The sequence below is a fragment of the Syngnathoides biaculeatus genome, chromosome 1 (assembly GCF_019802595.1).
Source record: "Syngnathoides biaculeatus isolate LvHL_M chromosome 1, ASM1980259v1, whole genome shotgun sequence".
In the NCBI taxonomy this organism is placed as follows: domain Eukaryota; kingdom Metazoa; phylum Chordata; class Actinopteri; order Syngnathiformes; family Syngnathidae; genus Syngnathoides; species Syngnathoides biaculeatus.
In genome coordinates this window covers 1,652,888-1,671,367 of record NC_084640.1, presented here as the reverse complement: position 1 = coordinate 1,671,367, position 18,480 = coordinate 1,652,888, and the positions used below count along the sequence as shown (strand labels likewise).

Here is an 18,480-nt window from a genome sequence, read left to right as displayed (position 1 = left end):
ATGAGGATTCCGTAAAAGATTTACATCACTGTCTTTCATTACAGGGTTGCACAGAGTTTATTCGAGTGGCTTGAGTAAAGAAAAACTATATAAATTAGTAGTAAATTAAATTATTACATAAGAAATAATTGGTTAAAATAACTGTAGAATTGGGTAGGAATTGGCTTTCTGAAAAGTATTTAAGAAATCTGTACTTGGTAATACTGTATGAGTTTCAGTTTTTTAATTAAAATCCAGAAATAACTGGGATGTATCTGTAATTTTCGATTTATTTTTTCAAGATGATGTTGGTTATTTTGGACTTAAACTGTTAATAGTCAGAAAGTAATTCTGTATCGGTTTCTCAAAAGTACATTGGTTACAGCGCCCCCTCGTGTCACAACTTCGAATCCAACAGTTTCTTGTCCCGGAAGACAGCAAACGTGGAAATGAAGAAGAGAACACGGCGTGTTTGCAATGGCGTCACTCACGGCCCGCGAATGTGCTATGTGCACCTTGTCCTTGCTTAACTTTGCCTTCGTTTTCATATCCGGTGCGGATTTTATCCGCTTTGTGTCATTTCGAGCCATTTATCATAACATCACCGGGGAGACGACACTCTGCCAAGGTAAAGCGTACGTGCGCATGCTAGCAGGAATTCATTTAGCTAACGTGAACGTTTTGGCAAACGTTTCTCTTTCCGGAAGTTTGTAAAATTTGCAACAGTTTCCCCTTGTTTAAATTATTAAGACCTGCCGCACCCGGTCTTACCATGTGCCCGGCTAGCTCAGTCGGTAGAGCATGAGACTCTTAATCTCAGGGTCGTGGGTTCGAGCCCCACGTTGGGCGTGACATTTTTTTTTGTGATACTGTTTTTACCTACGCAGTTATAGTAGTTAAACATAAAACCTGATGCAGAATAACTTTTTATCCGATTGTTTTTTTTCGAGTTTTCGTAAAACACGATAAATGGCTCCTCTAACTTTGCAAGTTAGCCAGACTTGGATGACTGACAATTTGCAAAGATATTTAAAAAAACATGTTTTTATTGATATTATGACAAGTTAAAGGTGACTCACTCACATAATGATGGGCCCACTCAGTTTTTTTTATACAAATACCAATATTTAAATAAATGACCCCTGGTTTTACACAAAGTCGCATTCATTAACTATGATTGGGAAAACATTTTTAGGACAGGCAGTCATGTCACGGAAGCATATTACTGCCACACGCTAACCTCCGTAAACCTCTCTGTGACAGACGTTTATTTATTTTTTTAATACGCGTTGTTCTCAAATGAGTCAACTTGGCATTATAAATACTTCTTGATAATTTGAGACTGAGAAAGATAAATCCTACCTGAAATGAAATGATCGCCACATATTTCATTGGGCACCATCCATCCCATTTACTTGCCGAAATCCATCGATCTTTTCTCGTCTTTTCAGCTGGTATTCCATAGAATGATCTATTTGAAGAACTGTCTCGTCTATGGTGACAACCAACAGCAAAGTAGGTCTCGGGCATTGTGAAAAATCTGATGGTGTTCAACGACTCCCGCACTGCCGAGCAGCTTTTTTTGACCGGCAATATGTTGCCGTGAAAACGGTGACGTCACATGCACAATGTCTATAGCTATTCGCAGCTTTTATTTGCTGTTATCAGGGATGAGAATTTTCCGCCGATCGGCGGATTTCCGACTTTTTCCAGACCAAAATGACCATTCTCGAGATAAGCGTAAATCCGTTGAGAAAATTTCAGGGGTGCAAGTTCAGCTTAGTGGTAGCACAAGCACGACTATCATATGCCGTTCTAACTTGCTCGGTAGTGTAAATATTTGCATTTTGCAACATAAACATTAAAACTTGTTTGCGGCAGATTACTCGTTTGGACAACAGAGTTATATAATATGATGATCCAATCGTGTTAGTGGTTAATCGAGTTTCACCATTGCCATGTACATGTGTTCTCGGTTCTCAGAAATCGCAGTGTGTGTTCAAAGTTTTACAATGGCGAAAATGTTAGAAAAAAAGGATGAAGACCAAGCGAGGGCAATTGACAAGGATGCTGCAATCAAAAACTGTTTCAGACAGGCATGGCTTGAAAAAAGGGTAACCGTGCAGATAGGACCGAAAACGGTATCAACGTGTCTAACCGAACACACACAAAAACTGGACATTCCCGGCAAAGTGCTGTGCACTCTGTGTTCCGATAGGAGCAAAAAATATCCAGGAGGAAACTCAACCACCCCCCTCCCCATCGACAGACATTTTCAGTGTTTTTCCAAATTGGTCATTCTCATACCTGTGCTATAATCCACTCTTCATAGCTTTTCACAAGCTTTTTCTTGCTCTTAGATTAAGTAAACGCTCAACTTTTTATTTTGTTTACCACAGACATGACAATAGATGCATCTTCTTTTTATGTTTATTCATCTCGTAAGACTCCGTACCGTGGTCAGAGGCCCTGCAGGACCCTTCTGTCCTCAAGGCTCTGAGCGTGGATGTGGCTCTGCTGGCTATGTTCACCGTGCAGCACAGTCTGCTCGCATGGCCACCCGTCAAACAGGTCTGCCAGTCGATCTTGGGCTCCCTGAACAGGACGGCATACTGCTTCACAACTGCGCTGGCTCTCCAGGTACTGCAATAATCACCAAAATAGACGCTGTTCTTGAAATAAATTCCTTCCAGGAGAAATGTTAAATATGTTCAATTGGCCATTGTGTTTACAAGTCTATTATCGAGACGGTACGTTTTTGTTTAATAGATGTCAACTATAGAATTGTTACAATATTATTCTTGTGCTTCCACTGTTAGATCCTAATGCATTACTGGCAACCCGTGACTAGCGCCCCCTGTCTGTGGTCGGTGCGCCAAGCACCTTGGAGTGTCTGGTTCCCTCTCATCTGCTTCGCTGTGCACTTTTTCTGCTGGGCCATCATCTGGACCACCCTCATGATGTTCGACTACTCAGAACTGTTGGGTATTAAGCAGGTAAACAGATTGTGTATGTACATTTTCGTCGTACACACTGATATCACTGAAATATGCTGATATGATATGCAGTACGGCGCCACGGTGGCTCAGCTGGTAAAGCGTTGGCCTCACAGTTCTGAGGTCCAGGGTTCAATCCTGGCCCACCTGTGTGGAGTTTGCATATTCTCCCCATGCCTGCGTGGCTTTTCTCCGGGCACTCCGGTTTCCTCCCAGATCCCAAAAACATGCAACATTATTTGGACACTCTATATTGCCCCTAGATGTGATTATGAGCGTGGGTGTTTGTCTCCATGTGCCCTGCGATTGGCTGGGAACCAGTTCAGGGTGTACCCCTCCTCCTGCCCGTTGACAGCTGGGATAGGCTCCAGCACTCCCCGTGAGCCTCGTGAGGATAAGTGGCAAAGAAAATGGATGGAGAGATATGCACTACACCTCACCTGTCAAGCAAACAACACATCCACGGCTGAGCAAATTCACATTTAACACGTCTCGTTCAACAGTTCCATGCCTCTGCTTTGCATAGGTGTATTACAAGTATTTGGGCATAGGGGAGCCCCTGTCCCACAAGTCCTCCCAGGCCCAGCGCTTCCTCTCCCACTTCCGCCATCCAGTGTGCCTGGAGCTCGTCGTTGTGGTGTGGCTCCTGCCGGCTTTATCCCTGGACCGGCTGGTCCTGGCATTAACGATGTCAGTCTACCTGGTGCTGGCACACTCGCTGGACAAACAGGATTTAGCTTTCCTTTGCGAGCAGCTTAGCGGCAAGGTGCAACTCTTTAGCGAACCAACCCTCAGCCTGGACAGCAAAGAGAAGTGAAAGTAATCATTGTACAGTGATGAAAAGCTGGTTTAACACTAAACCTAAACACTGTTTTAGAACTGATTTTTCTTCTGGACTTACAAGACCCTCTGTGACCTTTTTGCACCTTCATGACATACTGTATTAGTAAAAGAACAGTTATGGAAAAAAAGGAGTATTCTGTTACAATCCGAGGTACGGTATATGTGACATATTGCACCGAAAGAAAGAAGAACAAAATTTTTCAATATGGATTTGTAGGTTAATACATGGTTATTGGATAATAGTGGTGTAATGTATTGCTTTTTAACAATGCCAGTGGCCTTAAGCCTTGATTACATGATCACATGTGGCCAAAATGAGTTTTTGTTTTATATTTAATTTTTTCATGTCTTTTTATTGTTCATTGAAAGTTATGTACACATTGAGACTAACATTAACAAGCAATGGTATTATGCAAATAAATACATTTGGAAGACAAAGTGTGTATTGTCGTGGGAGTGTGTGTGTGTATTGTACATTATATCCGATGATGCAGAACATCAATGTAGTACCATCAGAGCTCACGTACTGGATAAGTGATTAGGGTCACTGATTAATCTTGTTTTTTTTTTGAAGAACATATTGTAATTGCAATTGAAACAAAAGTTGCTCAAGGTGTTACTTTTAACAATTACTATATTATTAATTAAATACCTATTAATTCTACTGGATTGTGTAAAACCTCAGACATTAATAATTAACTTTTTCGATTTCAGTCCTAATCCTGATCCTTTCTGACAGTCACTCCTTCAGATCTGACCCCCCCGCCCTCTCGACTTCCTCCATCCTCGATCGCCTCCAATTAGACTGACACATGAGACGTGTGTGGAGGGGTGCGGGGTTAGAGCCCGGGCAGACGGCCGTGCTCTTTAAAAGCCTTTCTTAGGGCCCACAATATGGTGCTTGCCACTTAACTCTACTGATGGAATTGAACGTAATTATCGGATTAGCGTCCTGGTGCTCAGAACCTGAAAATATTTACTGTGCCAAAGCGATGGTGCCGTTCTCTGGCACTCAGTCGTTTTTGAAGGGTACCTAAAAAGTAATACTGACAGTTGTCTTTTTTTGGGGGTGGGGGGAGACTGCGTAGATGTATTTGTTTTAAGAAGGCATGATCTAGTGGAACGTAAGGCAAAGTGGATCTAGCAGTAATACAAAGCGAGATTTGTGTAAGTATCTTTCACATGACTAAAACAGAAATGGGTTGTTATGTTGAGAATTTGTATGCGGAAGGACTCTCGGATGTCAATACCGTAATTTTTTTTCATAAAGTAATTTGTATTATAATGATTTTATACTGCCTGGTCACTTCAGCTCTCCGCATGAAAGAACTTGTTAAATAACTACTGTACCTCCATGATTTAAATACACTGTTACAACATTATGATCACTTTCCCAATGTAATGTCATCCAATACAAGATATGCAGCTGGAAATTTAGCGTTCCAAGACACACTAAATACTACATGATGCAAATAGCACATTTATAACATGCCAATATCTGCCACTGAGTACTGTAGACTATGTACACTGTATTCTTTACAATATGTATTTTAATGATTTTTTTCTACAGTTTGAATTTTTTAGGCTAAGAAGCATCCATCCATCTATCCAGCCATTTTCTGAGCTGCTTATCCTTGCAGGAGTCACGGGCGTGCTGGAGCCTAAGAAGCATTTCTTTTCCCAGAAAAAAACCACAACAAATTCAATGATACATCAAATTATGTGCGAGAGAATTATTAATTTAAAAAAAAATGCAATGCCCTGAATTTACCATAAATGAACCGCAATATAGTGTAGGAGCACTGTATTTTAATTCGATTCGATGTTGCTCTTTGTATGATGTAGTGCAAGGGTTAATACCATTCACCTCTGTAAAAGTATTAATTAGAACTGAGTGAGGATTTTGAACTTGTATTGGATCGTGTTAGCTTGTTTATGTGGTCATAATGTTGTGATTGGGCTGCATTTCGAAACCTTTTTGGACCAGGAAAAAGTAGTCCTAAAAACAATTAACTTGGAGCACAATAAAGAGCATAGTTATCAAATAATTTAGTGGTTTGCACATCTGCCTCTCAGTTCTGAGATTTGTGGTCTTTGCCTGGGTTCTTTTCTGGATTTCGAGGCTTCCACACTATTCCAAAAACAAGCTTGTTAGGTAAATTGAACGCTCGAAAATCATCCATACATGGGAATCTGACGGAAAGTTTGTCTATAAGTGTCCTGTGATTGACTGGCGACCACTCCATGGTGTACCCCAGCCCTCTCCCAAAGTCGACTGAGAGAGTTTCTAGCTCTCTCGTGACCCTGATAAGTGCAATAGCAAGCACTAAAGATTGCATAGATGGATGGATGGAGTTACTTGCTGAAGAGCATACTGGGGTGTCACTAGGTTTGATCATTTGAGTTGGGTTAGGGGGTTTGGAGGATCTTAATCTTAGTTTTAGAAGGCCCAATCCACTAAAAATTGGCCCTTACCACATCAACCAAATCATATTGTTGGGGCGTAGGAACTAGTCCTAGAGACATTACTGGAGTGTATCTTACTGTAGTTTAAAGGACAAATGTTGATTCCTGTAGTTGACTTTGTCTATTTGCAATGATGGCAAATGTTATAGTTGCAGAATAACGGAAAGAATGAGGTAAAATGACATTTTTGTAACATACTGCAACTGTAAACATTCAGCTTTATGTTTCAGAAGTAATTTACTGAATTAACTCCTCATTTTTCCACTTCCCTTACAGAGGCCAGTACACATACTCCATCCAGGCCAAAAACCTGCAGCTTTTCTGTTATGTCTGTATCCTCTCTTCCGGAATGGAAGCAGGTCCTGTTAGAGAGAAAGAGGAGAGAGGAAGAGGAGCGGGAAAGGAGAGAAAAAGAGGAAGAGGAGAAGTTTGCCAACATGCCTGCCTGGAAGCGGGGAATCATTCAACGGAGGAAGGCAAAGCAGGAAATCCCAGTTGACCGGGAGAAGGAGAGAGATGTCTCTGTCCTGCAGCTGGATGCCCCACCTCCCGCAGATGTACTAAGTGATACAGATAACTCTGTAACTGCCAGTCAGGGAAATGAACAATCACTCAGTCCAGATCCGAGCCAGTGGATGGATGCAGACCATAAAGCAGTGAGTCAGGTCTCTGTGGAAACTATAGTTCCTGTCCATGAAAACCCATTTATACGCACACAGAGTGTGTGGAGGAAGGGAAAAGAAGGAGATGCGGGGTACCAGGACAGGGGCAATGACTTAGAAGGAAAAGAGAGGGAAAGGGACAAACTGCTTCACAAAAGTCATGATAGGGAGACAGGAAGAGGGAGAAATATAGAGCAGAAAATAGAGAGATTTCGAGATTTGAGTGAAGGACGAGACAAGGAGAAGAGCAGAGATAGGAGTCAAGGGAGAGAGAATAACAGGGAGATTTGGGAAAAGGCTCCATGCAAAGAATCAGTGAAAGATATAGCCAAGGAGAAAGGATTCCCAAAGGAGGAAAATGAAAGGGATCCAACTAGTTCATTTTCTCCCCTCGTTCCATGCCTTCGAACCATACGTGCAGATAATATCATCATCATTGAACAGAACCGCAGTGACGAATTAAGAACAAATTGGAGGGAGATGGAGGTCGAGCGGCCTGAGGAGAACTTTCAAGGGAAGATGGGGATGAAGATGGACTTGAGAGAGATCCTGGCAGGGGGTGCGAGCGTGACCGAGATCCGAGCCTCAGATGTTCTTATCATAAAGCCCACAGCAAGCACTGAAGAGCGGTCTTTAGGAGGGGGAGGAGTCAAAAGTTCTGGGAGAGAGGATGGTGAGAAGTGCACCATGGAGGCAAAGAGGGAGAATTTGGTGAGGGAACTCAAAACCGAAATGTCCTGGATCAGGGAAAATGAGAATTCAAAAGAAAAGGACAGAGCATGCAGCCAGGTCACAGTAATTAAGGATATCAGGAAGGACAGTTTGGATGACAATGTGTTTTATGAAAGAGGAGGGAGAGTGAGCCAGTTGCTCTCTAAATTTGGGGAGCTCCGTAGGCCTCCATCCAGATCAAAAAGTTCAGATAATTTCCTCAGGCCCACTAGAAGGAAAAATTCAAGGGAAAACGATGAACAGAATGAGGGGAGAATATCCGACGGGAGAAATGTGCCACTCAAAGGTGTGCCAAAACGTTCATTCAGTTTCTCAGATAGAGTCGTCTGCACTAAGGAAAATAGGCTGGATCCAGATGGGTACTTTGAAAGGAAAACACGTGAGAGGATACATTCAGACAGGAGTGGGGCAGGGTTAGGGAAGGAAACACCAGCAAAGAGCAAAATTGGGTGTGCACGACTTCAAGACAAAGACAAGTTGGGAAAAAATACAGATGGACAATTAAGAAATGATGATCAGCGTGATGCATTGCAGAAAAGTGATGCAGGGATGGGATTTCAAAACAGAATCGAAGTCAAGAAGTTAGACTTACTTGAAAGGAAAGCTACAGGCTTGGAAGGTGATGATGATAGAGAAGGCTTCTCAGTGGCATCTGTAAAAAGCACAGAGGGAATTTCATTTGCGAGACGAATACCAATCAGGCAAGAAGGAAAAGCAAGAACAGCTGAAAGAGAGATGAGGAGACTCACAGAGAAAGGTTTTAAATGTGATCTGAGTGCAAACCTAGACTCAGAAAGACATTCTGAGGGACAACGTTGCAACAAAACAAATGTATTTGAGAAAAGTGAGGCATTCCCCAGCCATGGTGATGCAGAGAGTTGTTATAGGCTTGAAGCAGACCTAAGAGATTGCTCCACTCTGCTCAGTACTGTAGCAGATGGAGGTGCAGAATATGATGCTTTGTCCCATCACACAGAAGAACTTATTAGCAAATTAGAAAAAAAAATGGATGTATCTGATTACTGCATTGAGAAAGGTGAAAGATCTTTTAGGATTGAATGCAAGCAGAGGACACAAGTTTATAATGAAACTACGACTTATGATGTAACCCCCAGATCTCTAAAAGGGATCCCTCCTGCGGGGAACTCTACAGGTCCTCTCGAGATCCAGATCCCAAGAACTGTGTTTTACGTTGCAGAGGATATGACAAGAAAGAAGACCACAGGTCAAACCAAGGATGGTAAAGAGTCCGAGGGAGGACAAGGAATCGAGAGGAGGGATAGTTGGAGGATTGGCAAGCCCTTGAGCCGCATAGAGTCCCTGCGAGAGAAAATTAGACAAAGAGAGCAGGAGAGACTAAAACAGAGGAGGGCACAGGATTTGAACGCTGGTGAAAGTAAAAGGATTTCTGATGCACAGACAGAAGGGGACACATGTCAGGAGAGTGGTAATGAAAATGAGAAAGAATGGGAAACCACATTTCCTTTGCAGAAAATGATAGCAGCAGAGAGCAATGAGGCAGACACAGGGCTGCAGACATCCGGGTCTGCGTTTGACATCACGGAGGAAGTTGATATGTTGAAAAACTGCTCTCAGCTTCCTGTTTCTGTCCTACACTCACCCACTGCCGGTGGAGAGGAAGTAAGTAGCGGCTTCACCAATACTCCCTCCGAAGATAGCAGCGAATGTCTTCAAATATCCATCGATGAACGAGACTCTCTGAAACATGTGGAAGAACAACTGACGCACCACAGGATCCAACACCAAAGCAAGGAAGGAGAACGAGAGGAAAAAGACACCGAGGACCCTGAGAAGGAAGTCGAGGGATACACATCATCCATTGATCCTGCCCATCGTCCCTCCCCTTCACCACCACATCCAAACTCCCTCGCAGCAATGAGCCGCATCTACAACTTGGAAACAGTTGGTTCGAGGTCAGGCTTGTGTTTAAGAGAGAGGAATGTGGACGTCTCACCGGTGCATCTCATTAAGGTGAAGCCCCTCATCACATCAGATGCACAACAGGGAGATGGTGATGCTTTATCGGGTGAAGACACCAGTGGACTTAAGACGATACAACTCCAAATTGAGCAGTTTCAACTTAAAGAGCAGGAAGTGCTGCACTCTCAACATGTTGACTCAATATCAAATATTCCAGGAAAGGACAGCGAGTCAAAAGGACTCCAAAGCAAAGAATTCCAAAAGCACCAGATCAAAGAGATGGGCAAAGATATACCAGAAATGAACCCAGAAGTGTGTCCGAGGCGTGTTTTTTCTCCAGCATCCCAGCTCAAACAACAACACCCAATTAATACCTCACACCTCAGGAGCCAATCCCCAGACAAATCTCTGAAACCGTCTGACTCCGCACCAACTCCAGCCTCCTCGCCGTGCTCTCCTTCTCCTGCTGCCTCTCCAACGCCATCACCAACATTCTTCTCTATTCGCAGTGCGTCTGGGGGTCATGTGAAGAGAGGGGCCACCATTACAATTACCCCCAAAAAGTCTGTAGCAAGAGGGAGAACAACTGGATCGTCCATGCCAGCAGCATGCACGAATACAAAAATGCCCCATCAGATGAACTCGGCTGTTGACGAGCCAACAAAGAAGAAGTATCCATCCGTAGAGGAGATTGAAGTGATTGGCGGATATCAGAACCTGGAGAAGTCATGTCTTGTTAGGGGCAAAGTGACTCCGAAAAAAGTAAGTGTGGAGTACTTTACACAATAGATTAAGTTGTCATGTTTTAAGATGTAACTGGTTCAAACAGAAAAATAAGTAAATTTTTATAACAGAGGTACGCAATTTCAATATTACATGCAATGTGCAATCATCTGGGTACAAGAAAGCATAGTCAGTTACTTTTTCATTTGATTGGTATCTATTTCAGAAGAGCTTTTTCAGACAAATACACTATTTACTGCAATAATGGCTTTATTTTTAGCAGAATGAATCACCATCTTAGGAACAGAACCCTGTCATAAACCAAATATCCTCTGTATTGGGACACCTAGCCATTACATCATTGGATAAAAGGGCCTGCTGGCACACTGTGTTTGTAGATTGTCCAGATTGTTTATAGGACTTTATAAAGTTTGCGCTTTGTTAACTAGTTAACAATCATGCTTAGCCACCAAAAGCTCTTCTCCAAACTCTTGCCATAAAGTTGGGAAATATCATCCCAATTATCTTAGTTGGATAAATAGCTTGGTGAAAACGACAATGTCCAGCCCATGTCTTACGTCCGTGGGATCACTATCCCCAAACTTGTACTTTGCAAAACGTCCGAGACAGGGGAACCTCGCTTTGTGTGTCACGTCATCGTCTCTCTGTTTGTGGAGCAGAATCTCCTTTCACTAGGAGAACATCCCTCTTGATTGAGAAGCCCAACCGCAGAGACAAACCTAAGCTGGTTAAAGCCTTATCAAGCACGGCATCATGATTCTTAGCCATAAAAGCCTTCTGGGATCTCCTTTGACGTTTACTCTCTTTGTCATAGTGAACTGGGAACCTATAAAATAATAGCGATGTTGATTATATACGTAAATAGTCCAGGCAGTGGTGTTGATGACCGTTAACCCATTTTTTTAATGTTTTGAAATCATCCATATTACAATCAATAAATATTACCTGTGCTGAAAGTGTTAAAAATAGCTCAAAGTAAAAGTTAGCCCTATGTATTAAATTCCCAGTATTTGTCCGCTTCAATACACAGCCTGTGTTTTTTGGGAACTACAAAAAGTCCCCAGTGTGTAATTTGAATCAAGCAGGATTTTAATATCTTACCCTTCATGTACTGATACTCTATTTTGTTGTTTCTTTCCTTAAAAAATTCTCAATTGTAACATGGTTGGATTGACTGTTCATTGGGGTACAAAAAAATATCATTTCCGTACCAGTTAAGCATTGTTGTCTTGAAAAGTGAAATGAACATTAAATGTCACATCATTATCAGGGCTTAACCCGATCCAGCTGATCCATGATGGGGTGATGCGGTGCCACGCTTGCACTCTCGAAGTTGGATTGAAAATGATTAAGATATCTTTGCTTTTGACCATCTAGTGGCTTTTTTCCACTTCTATTCTCCCTGTAACGCATAGATCCTCCAAATTTCCTCTTCCGATGAAGTGTCCAATAAATTTGAGATAACCCAATTCAATTGTTGTCATGAGATGTCGTTCTGTAAGTGGAAGAGATCTTGAACGTACGTCGGTAAAACTTTTTCTGCTGCTGTGATGTTTCCTAAATCCTCATTTTCCATCCATATGTCAAGACTGGCAACGCAGTGGTGCAACTGGTTAGATCACAGGTGCCAAACTCAAAGCTCGGGGGCCAAATCTGGCCCGCAGCATGATTTTATGTGGCCCGCAAAGGCAAATTATGAGTATCAACTTCCATGATTTTTCAAGAAATCTGGACTAAAGTTTCAAATTGTCATATCATAAATGATAACATAGAGATATTGCAAGCAATATTCTGTGCCCAAACAACAGCAATAGTTCAAAAACTAATTACCCTTGATTTGTGATTACAAAACTACCTCATAAATTTCATTTGTAAATATGATAAGATGAAAGATTTTCATGGTTTCACATGCATAACGGCCCTCTGAGGGAAACTGTAATTGCAATGTGGCCTGCGACAAAAATGAGTTGGACACCCCTTGGTTAGAGTGTTCTCCCAAATGCCGGTCCTGCCTGTGTGGAGTTTGCATGTTCTTCCCGTGGCTGTGTGGTTTTTTTTTGGGCGCTCTGGTTTCCTTCATCGGAGGATTTAAAGTGCCCGTAGGTGTGAATGTGAGTGTGACTGTTGTCTATCTCTATGTGCGCTGCGATTGGCTGGCAGCCAGTTCAGGGTGTATCGCCTCCTGTCTGATGACAGCTGAGCTAGCCTCCAACACTCCAACGACTCTTGTGAGGATAAGTGGCTCAGGAAATGGATGGATGGATGACAGTAACACTATTGCTATTAAACAATTAAAAGAAAAGTAAAATTGCTAGGTATTGGAAATTGCCCAACACTGGTCACGTGTGATTACATATCTGAAAGAGAAACCAAAATGTCAGGCGAGGAGTGTCTTCCTTGCTCTTGCATGGCAAACAAATAATTTTTTGTGCAAATACACGTTATGTCACCTTGGTGTTTATTGCAATCGAGTCTGATCATTGATTCAGGGTTTCACTCAAGTAAAAAGTTCAAGGAAGGGCTTTTTCTCCTCTTGGTTTGTTGAATCTGTTTAAACCGAGTGCTTGTCTGGACAAAATATGCTTTAATTCCTCGGTGTGTTTAGTGCTGTCTTGCAGACTTCTTCCTCTTTCACATCCACCCTTGTTGTTGTTTGTGCTGAGTCAGCCATCTTCTCTTGGGCAAATCTTTCTTTGTGTCTTTTTCCTGTTGCAGTGAAAATAGTCCACGGTATGCCCACTAATTTTTATGTGACTAAAGGAATTACAGCTAGCTTGTACAACGTGTGATGTACACACGTCATTGAAATGAGGGCATTAAGCCTCTTTTGTGACCTAAGGTGTAAATTTTATTACAGGTTATTATTAGAGTTCTAAAACTGAAACTTCTCTGGCAAAGCTTTATTTCCTCATTCAAACTTAACTTCTCTTTACTGTTTGAAACAACTACAGAGAATACCAGACACTTACAGGATTGTGTATGTGTGTGCGTGTATGTGTGTGTGTGACGGGGTGGGGGGTATTCTATGCCCTAGCACCTTTTAGAATAAATGGATGGCTAGTTGTGTATATGTGCCCTGCAATTGACCAATGGGTCTATGTGCCCTCCTTTTCACCATCACTTTGGCTCTTCAAACCACAACCCAAATGTCACCTTTACAGATGCCATTGAATGATGTCACCTGTTGCTCCATTGTCTTTGGGATAGGCACATGCACAAATAGATCCCAAGTGGTGCTCAAGCATGTGCCCTTCTTCCGTGGTTGAAAAAAGTAAACTTTTTGCTACAACTCTTCTTTCTCTTCCGTCATAAATTTCAAACGAAAATTACTCTCCCTGTCATCAATTAGACTCAGTGTTTTGATATTTTGTGGGAGTCAGTGATTTCACCTGTACCTCTATATGTATTACCTGTATTTGAGTCTTTGGCAGAGTTGTACATATGCGCCCACTTTAATTTATTTGGTGTTGACGACAGGCGCTTTAAATGATGCTAGGTGTGCTGAGATTAGGGGATGTAGTCAGTCATTGCCAACTGTGGGCCTGTGAAGCCCTTTGAGATTAAGGACTATATTAATAAACTTATCTTGACATTGGATCCCCATTGACACCCTATGAGTTTGAATGTAACTGCCTATTTCTGGACACAGCCACATCCGTATTTATAAGATAGTGTGTGCACTTCTGCAACCAAGGTACTATGAGTTTTACTGCCTCTCTCATTTGTTTCACAAGTTGGACAGGTTTTAATGGTTTCGTTTATGTGTACTACAAAAAAAAATGAAAATGGTCTGTAGACTTTATCCCCTCGATAGCTTTCCTTCACCTCTTTTGTTAAAAGTTGATTGGCTGTGTTCGCGTTAACAAATATAGTATACTTCTTTCGTGGGTTTTTGGGGAAATGGCTCTGTCTACTACAGACATAAAATCTGATTCCTCACTACTGCAGATTTTGTTGAGTCCAAGTAAGTGACAAGCCGAACAGCCTCAAGGGAGGGATGGCAGTTGAGTTGCAAGGGTCAAGTGCATTTGATCCGCCATTTGCTATTTATTTGACTTAAAGTTAACTTGGCTACTATAGAAAATTGATGGATTTGATGCATTTGTCGTATTACGAATCAACATACTCGAATAAATATGTTTAACAGGTTTAATATACTTTCTCTGTTTTCAAATGTCAATCTCTTTAGCTCTTGATTGAAATGCTATTGGAAGTTCTGACTGTCTCCCACACAACTAACGGGCTTTTTATACTTTGACGCAGACTTAACTCCTCCTAACTAGTCACAGTGAGGGCGACAGGTTCATCCTGTGACAATTTAGCTTATTCTTCTCATCATGCTTCTTATGTCTTCATTTTTCATGTCTTGATGTAAACTATAGAATTTTTTTAAATAAAAATTGCTTTGGGTTTTTTTGGGGGGGTGTTCACTGTCTCAACTCTGACCAGTTCCGATGCTTACCTGACTGACTCTTTCTGTTACCATCCCAAGCCACCGTTGTCTGAGCCAGGGAGTTAATAGGGTTGAGGGTGCTTGGATAAGCCTTCTTTGCCTCTCTGTGATTTGTTCAGCCAAGCTAATGCACAGCTATTATCCGCAGGCCTCCCCAGACAGTCTCAGAGGAGGAGGAAAGGTTACTCGGGTCAAACGTGATATATATGTGCCAGCGTCCACCTCATATTTGCACAAGTAAAGTTATGACAATGCTAACTTGAGTAATGCAGACCTCCCTGTTTGATTTGGTTTGGGCTGGATTTATGTCTTCGGTATAAATACTTTTCCATTTGATTAAATGGGTGGGGAGGGGGTCAAATTCAGCCTGGTGGAAAACAAATCATATCATGTTTCTTGCTAAAATGTCTACCAATAAAGCAAATTAAATAACTGGAGGCAGTGCAATTTTACCACCAAGCCCTTTTTAAAAAAGAAAATGAAATAGTTGAACAAACTTCTCCTTGACTTCTGATTCCAAAACAAATTTATCCAGCAATATCCCTCCATCCATCCATCCATCCATCCATCCATCCATCCATTTTCTTAGCCCCTTATCTTCATGTGGGTCGCGGGAGTGCTGGAGCCTATCCCAGATGTCATCGGGCAGGAGGCAGGGTACACCCTGAACTGGTTACCACGCAATCGCAGGACACATTGAGACAAACAACCACACTCACAATCACTCCTAGGGACAATTTAGAGTTTTGCATGTTTTTGGGATGTGGGAAGAAAACGAAGTACCTGGAGAAAAGCCACGCAGGCATGGTGCGAACATGCAAACTCCACACAGGCGGGTCTGGGATTGAACCCAGGACCTCAAAATTGTGAGGCAAATGCTTTCCAGCTGATCCACTGTGCCAATATCCATCATGTATTAATAATAATAATAATAATAATGAACCCTGAAGAATAGCATAGATTCACAAATAATTGATGCCCACTCTGAAAAGGTATTTAATTGCTGATAAGTGCGACAAGATGGCAAAACTCAAAAGAAGCTCCTCAACTCACTTAAATATATTTTCTTGGCACCAAGCTGTCACTAGATGGCAGCAAAATACAACAAGACAGTGCTCAAGCGATACAAATAAACCTCCTCAGCTCACTTCAACATGATTGTATTAGCTTTGGCCTAGGCAGAAAAACAGTGATAGTAGATTTTTCAAGTGAATAACAGAATAGCTCGTGGATTGCGAATGCGCGCAAAAACACTATATATCATTTCATAGTTATCGCAGCCCTCTGATAAAAAACATAAAGTGAATACTAAAGAAATAATCAGATTTCAAATGAAAATTTTTATATTTTTTTGCTTCTGATATCGAACGAAAATCCAGTACTCGAAGCATGCTTCACCAGCATGGTGGAGCAGCTGGAAAGCGTTGCCCTCACGTCGTTCCCAGGTTCAATCCCGGACCCACCTGTGTGGAGTTTTCATGTTCTCCCCGTGTCTCCGTGGGTTTTCTCCGGTCACTCTGGTCTCCTCCCACATCCCAAAAACATGCAACATTAATTGGACACCCTAAATTGCCCTTAGGTGTGATTGTGACTGCGGCTGTTTGTCTTGATGTGCCCTGCGATTGGCTGGCAACTAGTTCACGGTGTACCCGCCTCCTGCCCATTGACAGCTAGGATGGGCTCCAGTGCTCCCCGGGACCCTCGTGAGGATAAGCACCAAAGAAAATGGATGGCTGGATGGATGGATAGATGGATGGATGGATGTAATTCTACTATTTATTATAAGGAAAAGCTAAAAAAATGCTTTAAAAAGCCAATTTTTTAGGCTTGGAACACATTATTTCTTTTTCCATTAAATATAATGGGAAATATTGATTCTGATTTTGAACAAATCGCTTCCAAACCGCATTCTGGAATGGATTGTGGTCGAGAATCGAGGTTGTACTGTAATTATAATGGGGGCAGCGACAAAAATCAATTAGGACTCCTAGTGTAAAAAATTAGGTTGTAACATTTCTGAAATCAAATAGTCAAACGAGCTAAAATTTATACCCCAACTGAGGTAAATAATCACAGGTACCTTTTGACGTTAACAGGGGAAGGTGTGCTTCGATGAGAACCAGCTCGAGCAGGTCTGTGAGTATCCTTCAGAGACTTTCATCCTGATGTCCACCCCCTACCCCCATGACCCGGGCAGCGTTGAGATGCCAGCGGAGGAGCAGATGCAGGAGGAGGAAGGGGAAGCTGACGGAGGGGCCGTCATGTCCAAGAGCCCAAGAAATTTGGGCACTGCATTGGGACGGGGTCTAAGAGTGGGTCAGTTTCACCCCCTTCTTAAAAGACAACACATACCTGCAAATAAATGAATGTATAAAAAGTTGTTAAAGCAACACAATGTGCGTTTGTCTTTGTTTTTCTGAAGGCTTGTGATTTTTCTGTATAATGGATGCTAAAATATATATTTTTGGGGGGGAGGTGAGACAGTCATCAAAAGTAATGTAATAATAACCTTTCCGGTTAATCTGAAAAAGAAAAAAAAATATCGTTTAAAGCGGTGCTGTAAAGCGAATTTAAAGATTCATTTTGGAGTACAAATGCAGGCACATGTTTGCAGGTAATTGATGAATATTTGCAGTGACTGAGAATTATGTCGTAATGAATTATGGAGCTATAGTGCTAAATTGTTTTTCACCATTTAGGTATTCTAGATTTTTTTTTTTTTTTGTGGTGGGTGGTTAACTAAAACAGGATCCAGCATATTGTCTTGAATTGTCTGAAACTCACATTTCTGTATTTCCCTCCCATCTCTACCCTCCTATCTTTTCCAGATGAGTCTTGCCCTCGGTAGACGCCACTCACCTCGCCAAAATGCCCAAGCGATACAATTAGGGTTTTTTTCCCATGTTTTCTTTTCTTTTTTTTTTTTTTTTTTTATACGTTCCATTAGATATGTTGAAATGAGTCAACTCAGTCTCTGTAGTGACTGATTTACAGTTCTGTTCTTGCTGTTGATACAGCGGCAGTTATGAGTTTATGTTTAGTTTTATTTTTCAGGGGACAAAATGTGAATGTATGGCAGGTAATGTCAAAGTTTTAGTTCACCAGCTATTTTTGGTGCTCTGTGGGAAAAGATCCCTTGTCAATGCAATCAACACATTCAATGCCATTGACGGCTTTAGAAGTCAAATATCCATGTTAACCGGGAGGGCCGTCAGTGATTAAAAACGGTTCATTCTGGAGTTAATATATTTTCTCAGATTTCAAAATATGAATTAAAGTCCGTCAGCTTTTGTAATCTGAGTGCCTTGTGCCCGCTTTATATACTGAAGCCACACATGATAGGTCAGTTTATGTTTGGATGATTTTATTTTATATATCCTCTTGAGAAAAAAAGGAGCGTGGGACTCTTTTATCCTAATATTTTGTCACACGGAAGTGGCAGAAGCGGATTTATGAAGAAGTATGGGAAAATAATTACAAAAGATTACATTTTAAAAGTGTTCTCAGAGAACTGATTGTGTATTATTTGCACTTATTTAGTATTTCTTTGCATATGACCATGTTTGATTGGTAAAACGTGCATAAAGTCTGTACAGAATGTCCTCAAATTATTTTTTATCTATTTTTGAAACAGCTGTCTTAAAAAATATATAATAAATATTTA

At 41.6% G+C, this 18,480-nt stretch overlaps 2 protein-coding genes and 1 non-coding gene across 3 annotated transcripts; all 3 read left to right on the top strand.

Annotated features, from left to right (window-relative positions):
• Nucleotides 1-387: 387 nt before the first annotated feature.
• nrm (nurim) lies at nucleotides 388-4,271 on the top strand. The gene is made up of 4 exons (XM_061820777.1): nucleotides 388-607; nucleotides 2,426-2,619; nucleotides 2,799-2,975; nucleotides 3,502-4,271. The coding sequence occupies exons 1-4, from the start codon at nucleotides 457-459 to the stop codon at nucleotides 3,790-3,792; spliced, it is 813 nt and encodes a 270-aa protein (XP_061676761.1). The 5' UTR covers nucleotides 388-456; the 3' UTR covers nucleotides 3,793-4,271.
• Nucleotides 756-828, top strand: trnak-cuu (transfer RNA lysine (anticodon CUU)). Its single transcript has one exon. It is a non-coding gene; the product is annotated as a tRNA-Lys (tRNA).
• A 3,155-nt stretch (nucleotides 4,272-7,426) lies between the features above and the next one.
• On the top strand, nucleotides 7,427-18,447 carry ppp1r18 (protein phosphatase 1, regulatory subunit 18). Its single transcript, XM_061826207.1, has 4 exons — nucleotides 7,427-7,619; nucleotides 8,832-10,381; nucleotides 16,913-17,132; nucleotides 17,645-18,447. Exons 1-4 carry the CDS (start codon nucleotides 7,427-7,429, stop codon nucleotides 17,662-17,664), a joined length of 1,983 nt encoding a protein of 660 aa, XP_061682191.1. The 3' UTR covers nucleotides 17,665-18,447.
• Nucleotides 18,448-18,480: the final 33 nt, after the last annotated feature.

Bases quoted from the DNA above. Each gene is read 5' to 3' on its own strand.
- nrm (XM_061820777.1), top strand. From the start codon at position 457: ATGGCGTCACTCACGGCCCGCGAATGTGCTATGTGCACCTTGTCCTTG. The intron at 608-2,425 runs GTAAAGCGTACG...TCATCTCGTAAG, and splicing joins GGAGACGACACTCTGCCAAG to ACTCCGTACCGTGGTCAGAG. The intron at 2,976-3,501 runs GTAAACAGATTG...TGCTTTGCATAG, and splicing joins AACTGTTGGGTATTAAGCAG to GTGTATTACAAGTATTTGGG.
- ppp1r18 (XM_061826207.1), top strand. From the start codon at position 7,427: ATGGAGGTCGAGCGGCCTGAGGAGAACTTTCAAGGGAAGATGGGGATG. The intron at 10,382-16,912 runs GTAAGTGTGGAG...TGACGTTAACAG, and splicing joins GCAAAGTGACTCCGAAAAAA to GGGAAGGTGTGCTTCGATGA. The intron at 17,133-17,644 runs GTCAGTTTCACC...TATCTTTTCCAG, and splicing joins GGGACGGGGTCTAAGAGTGG to ATGAGTCTTGCCCTCGGTAG.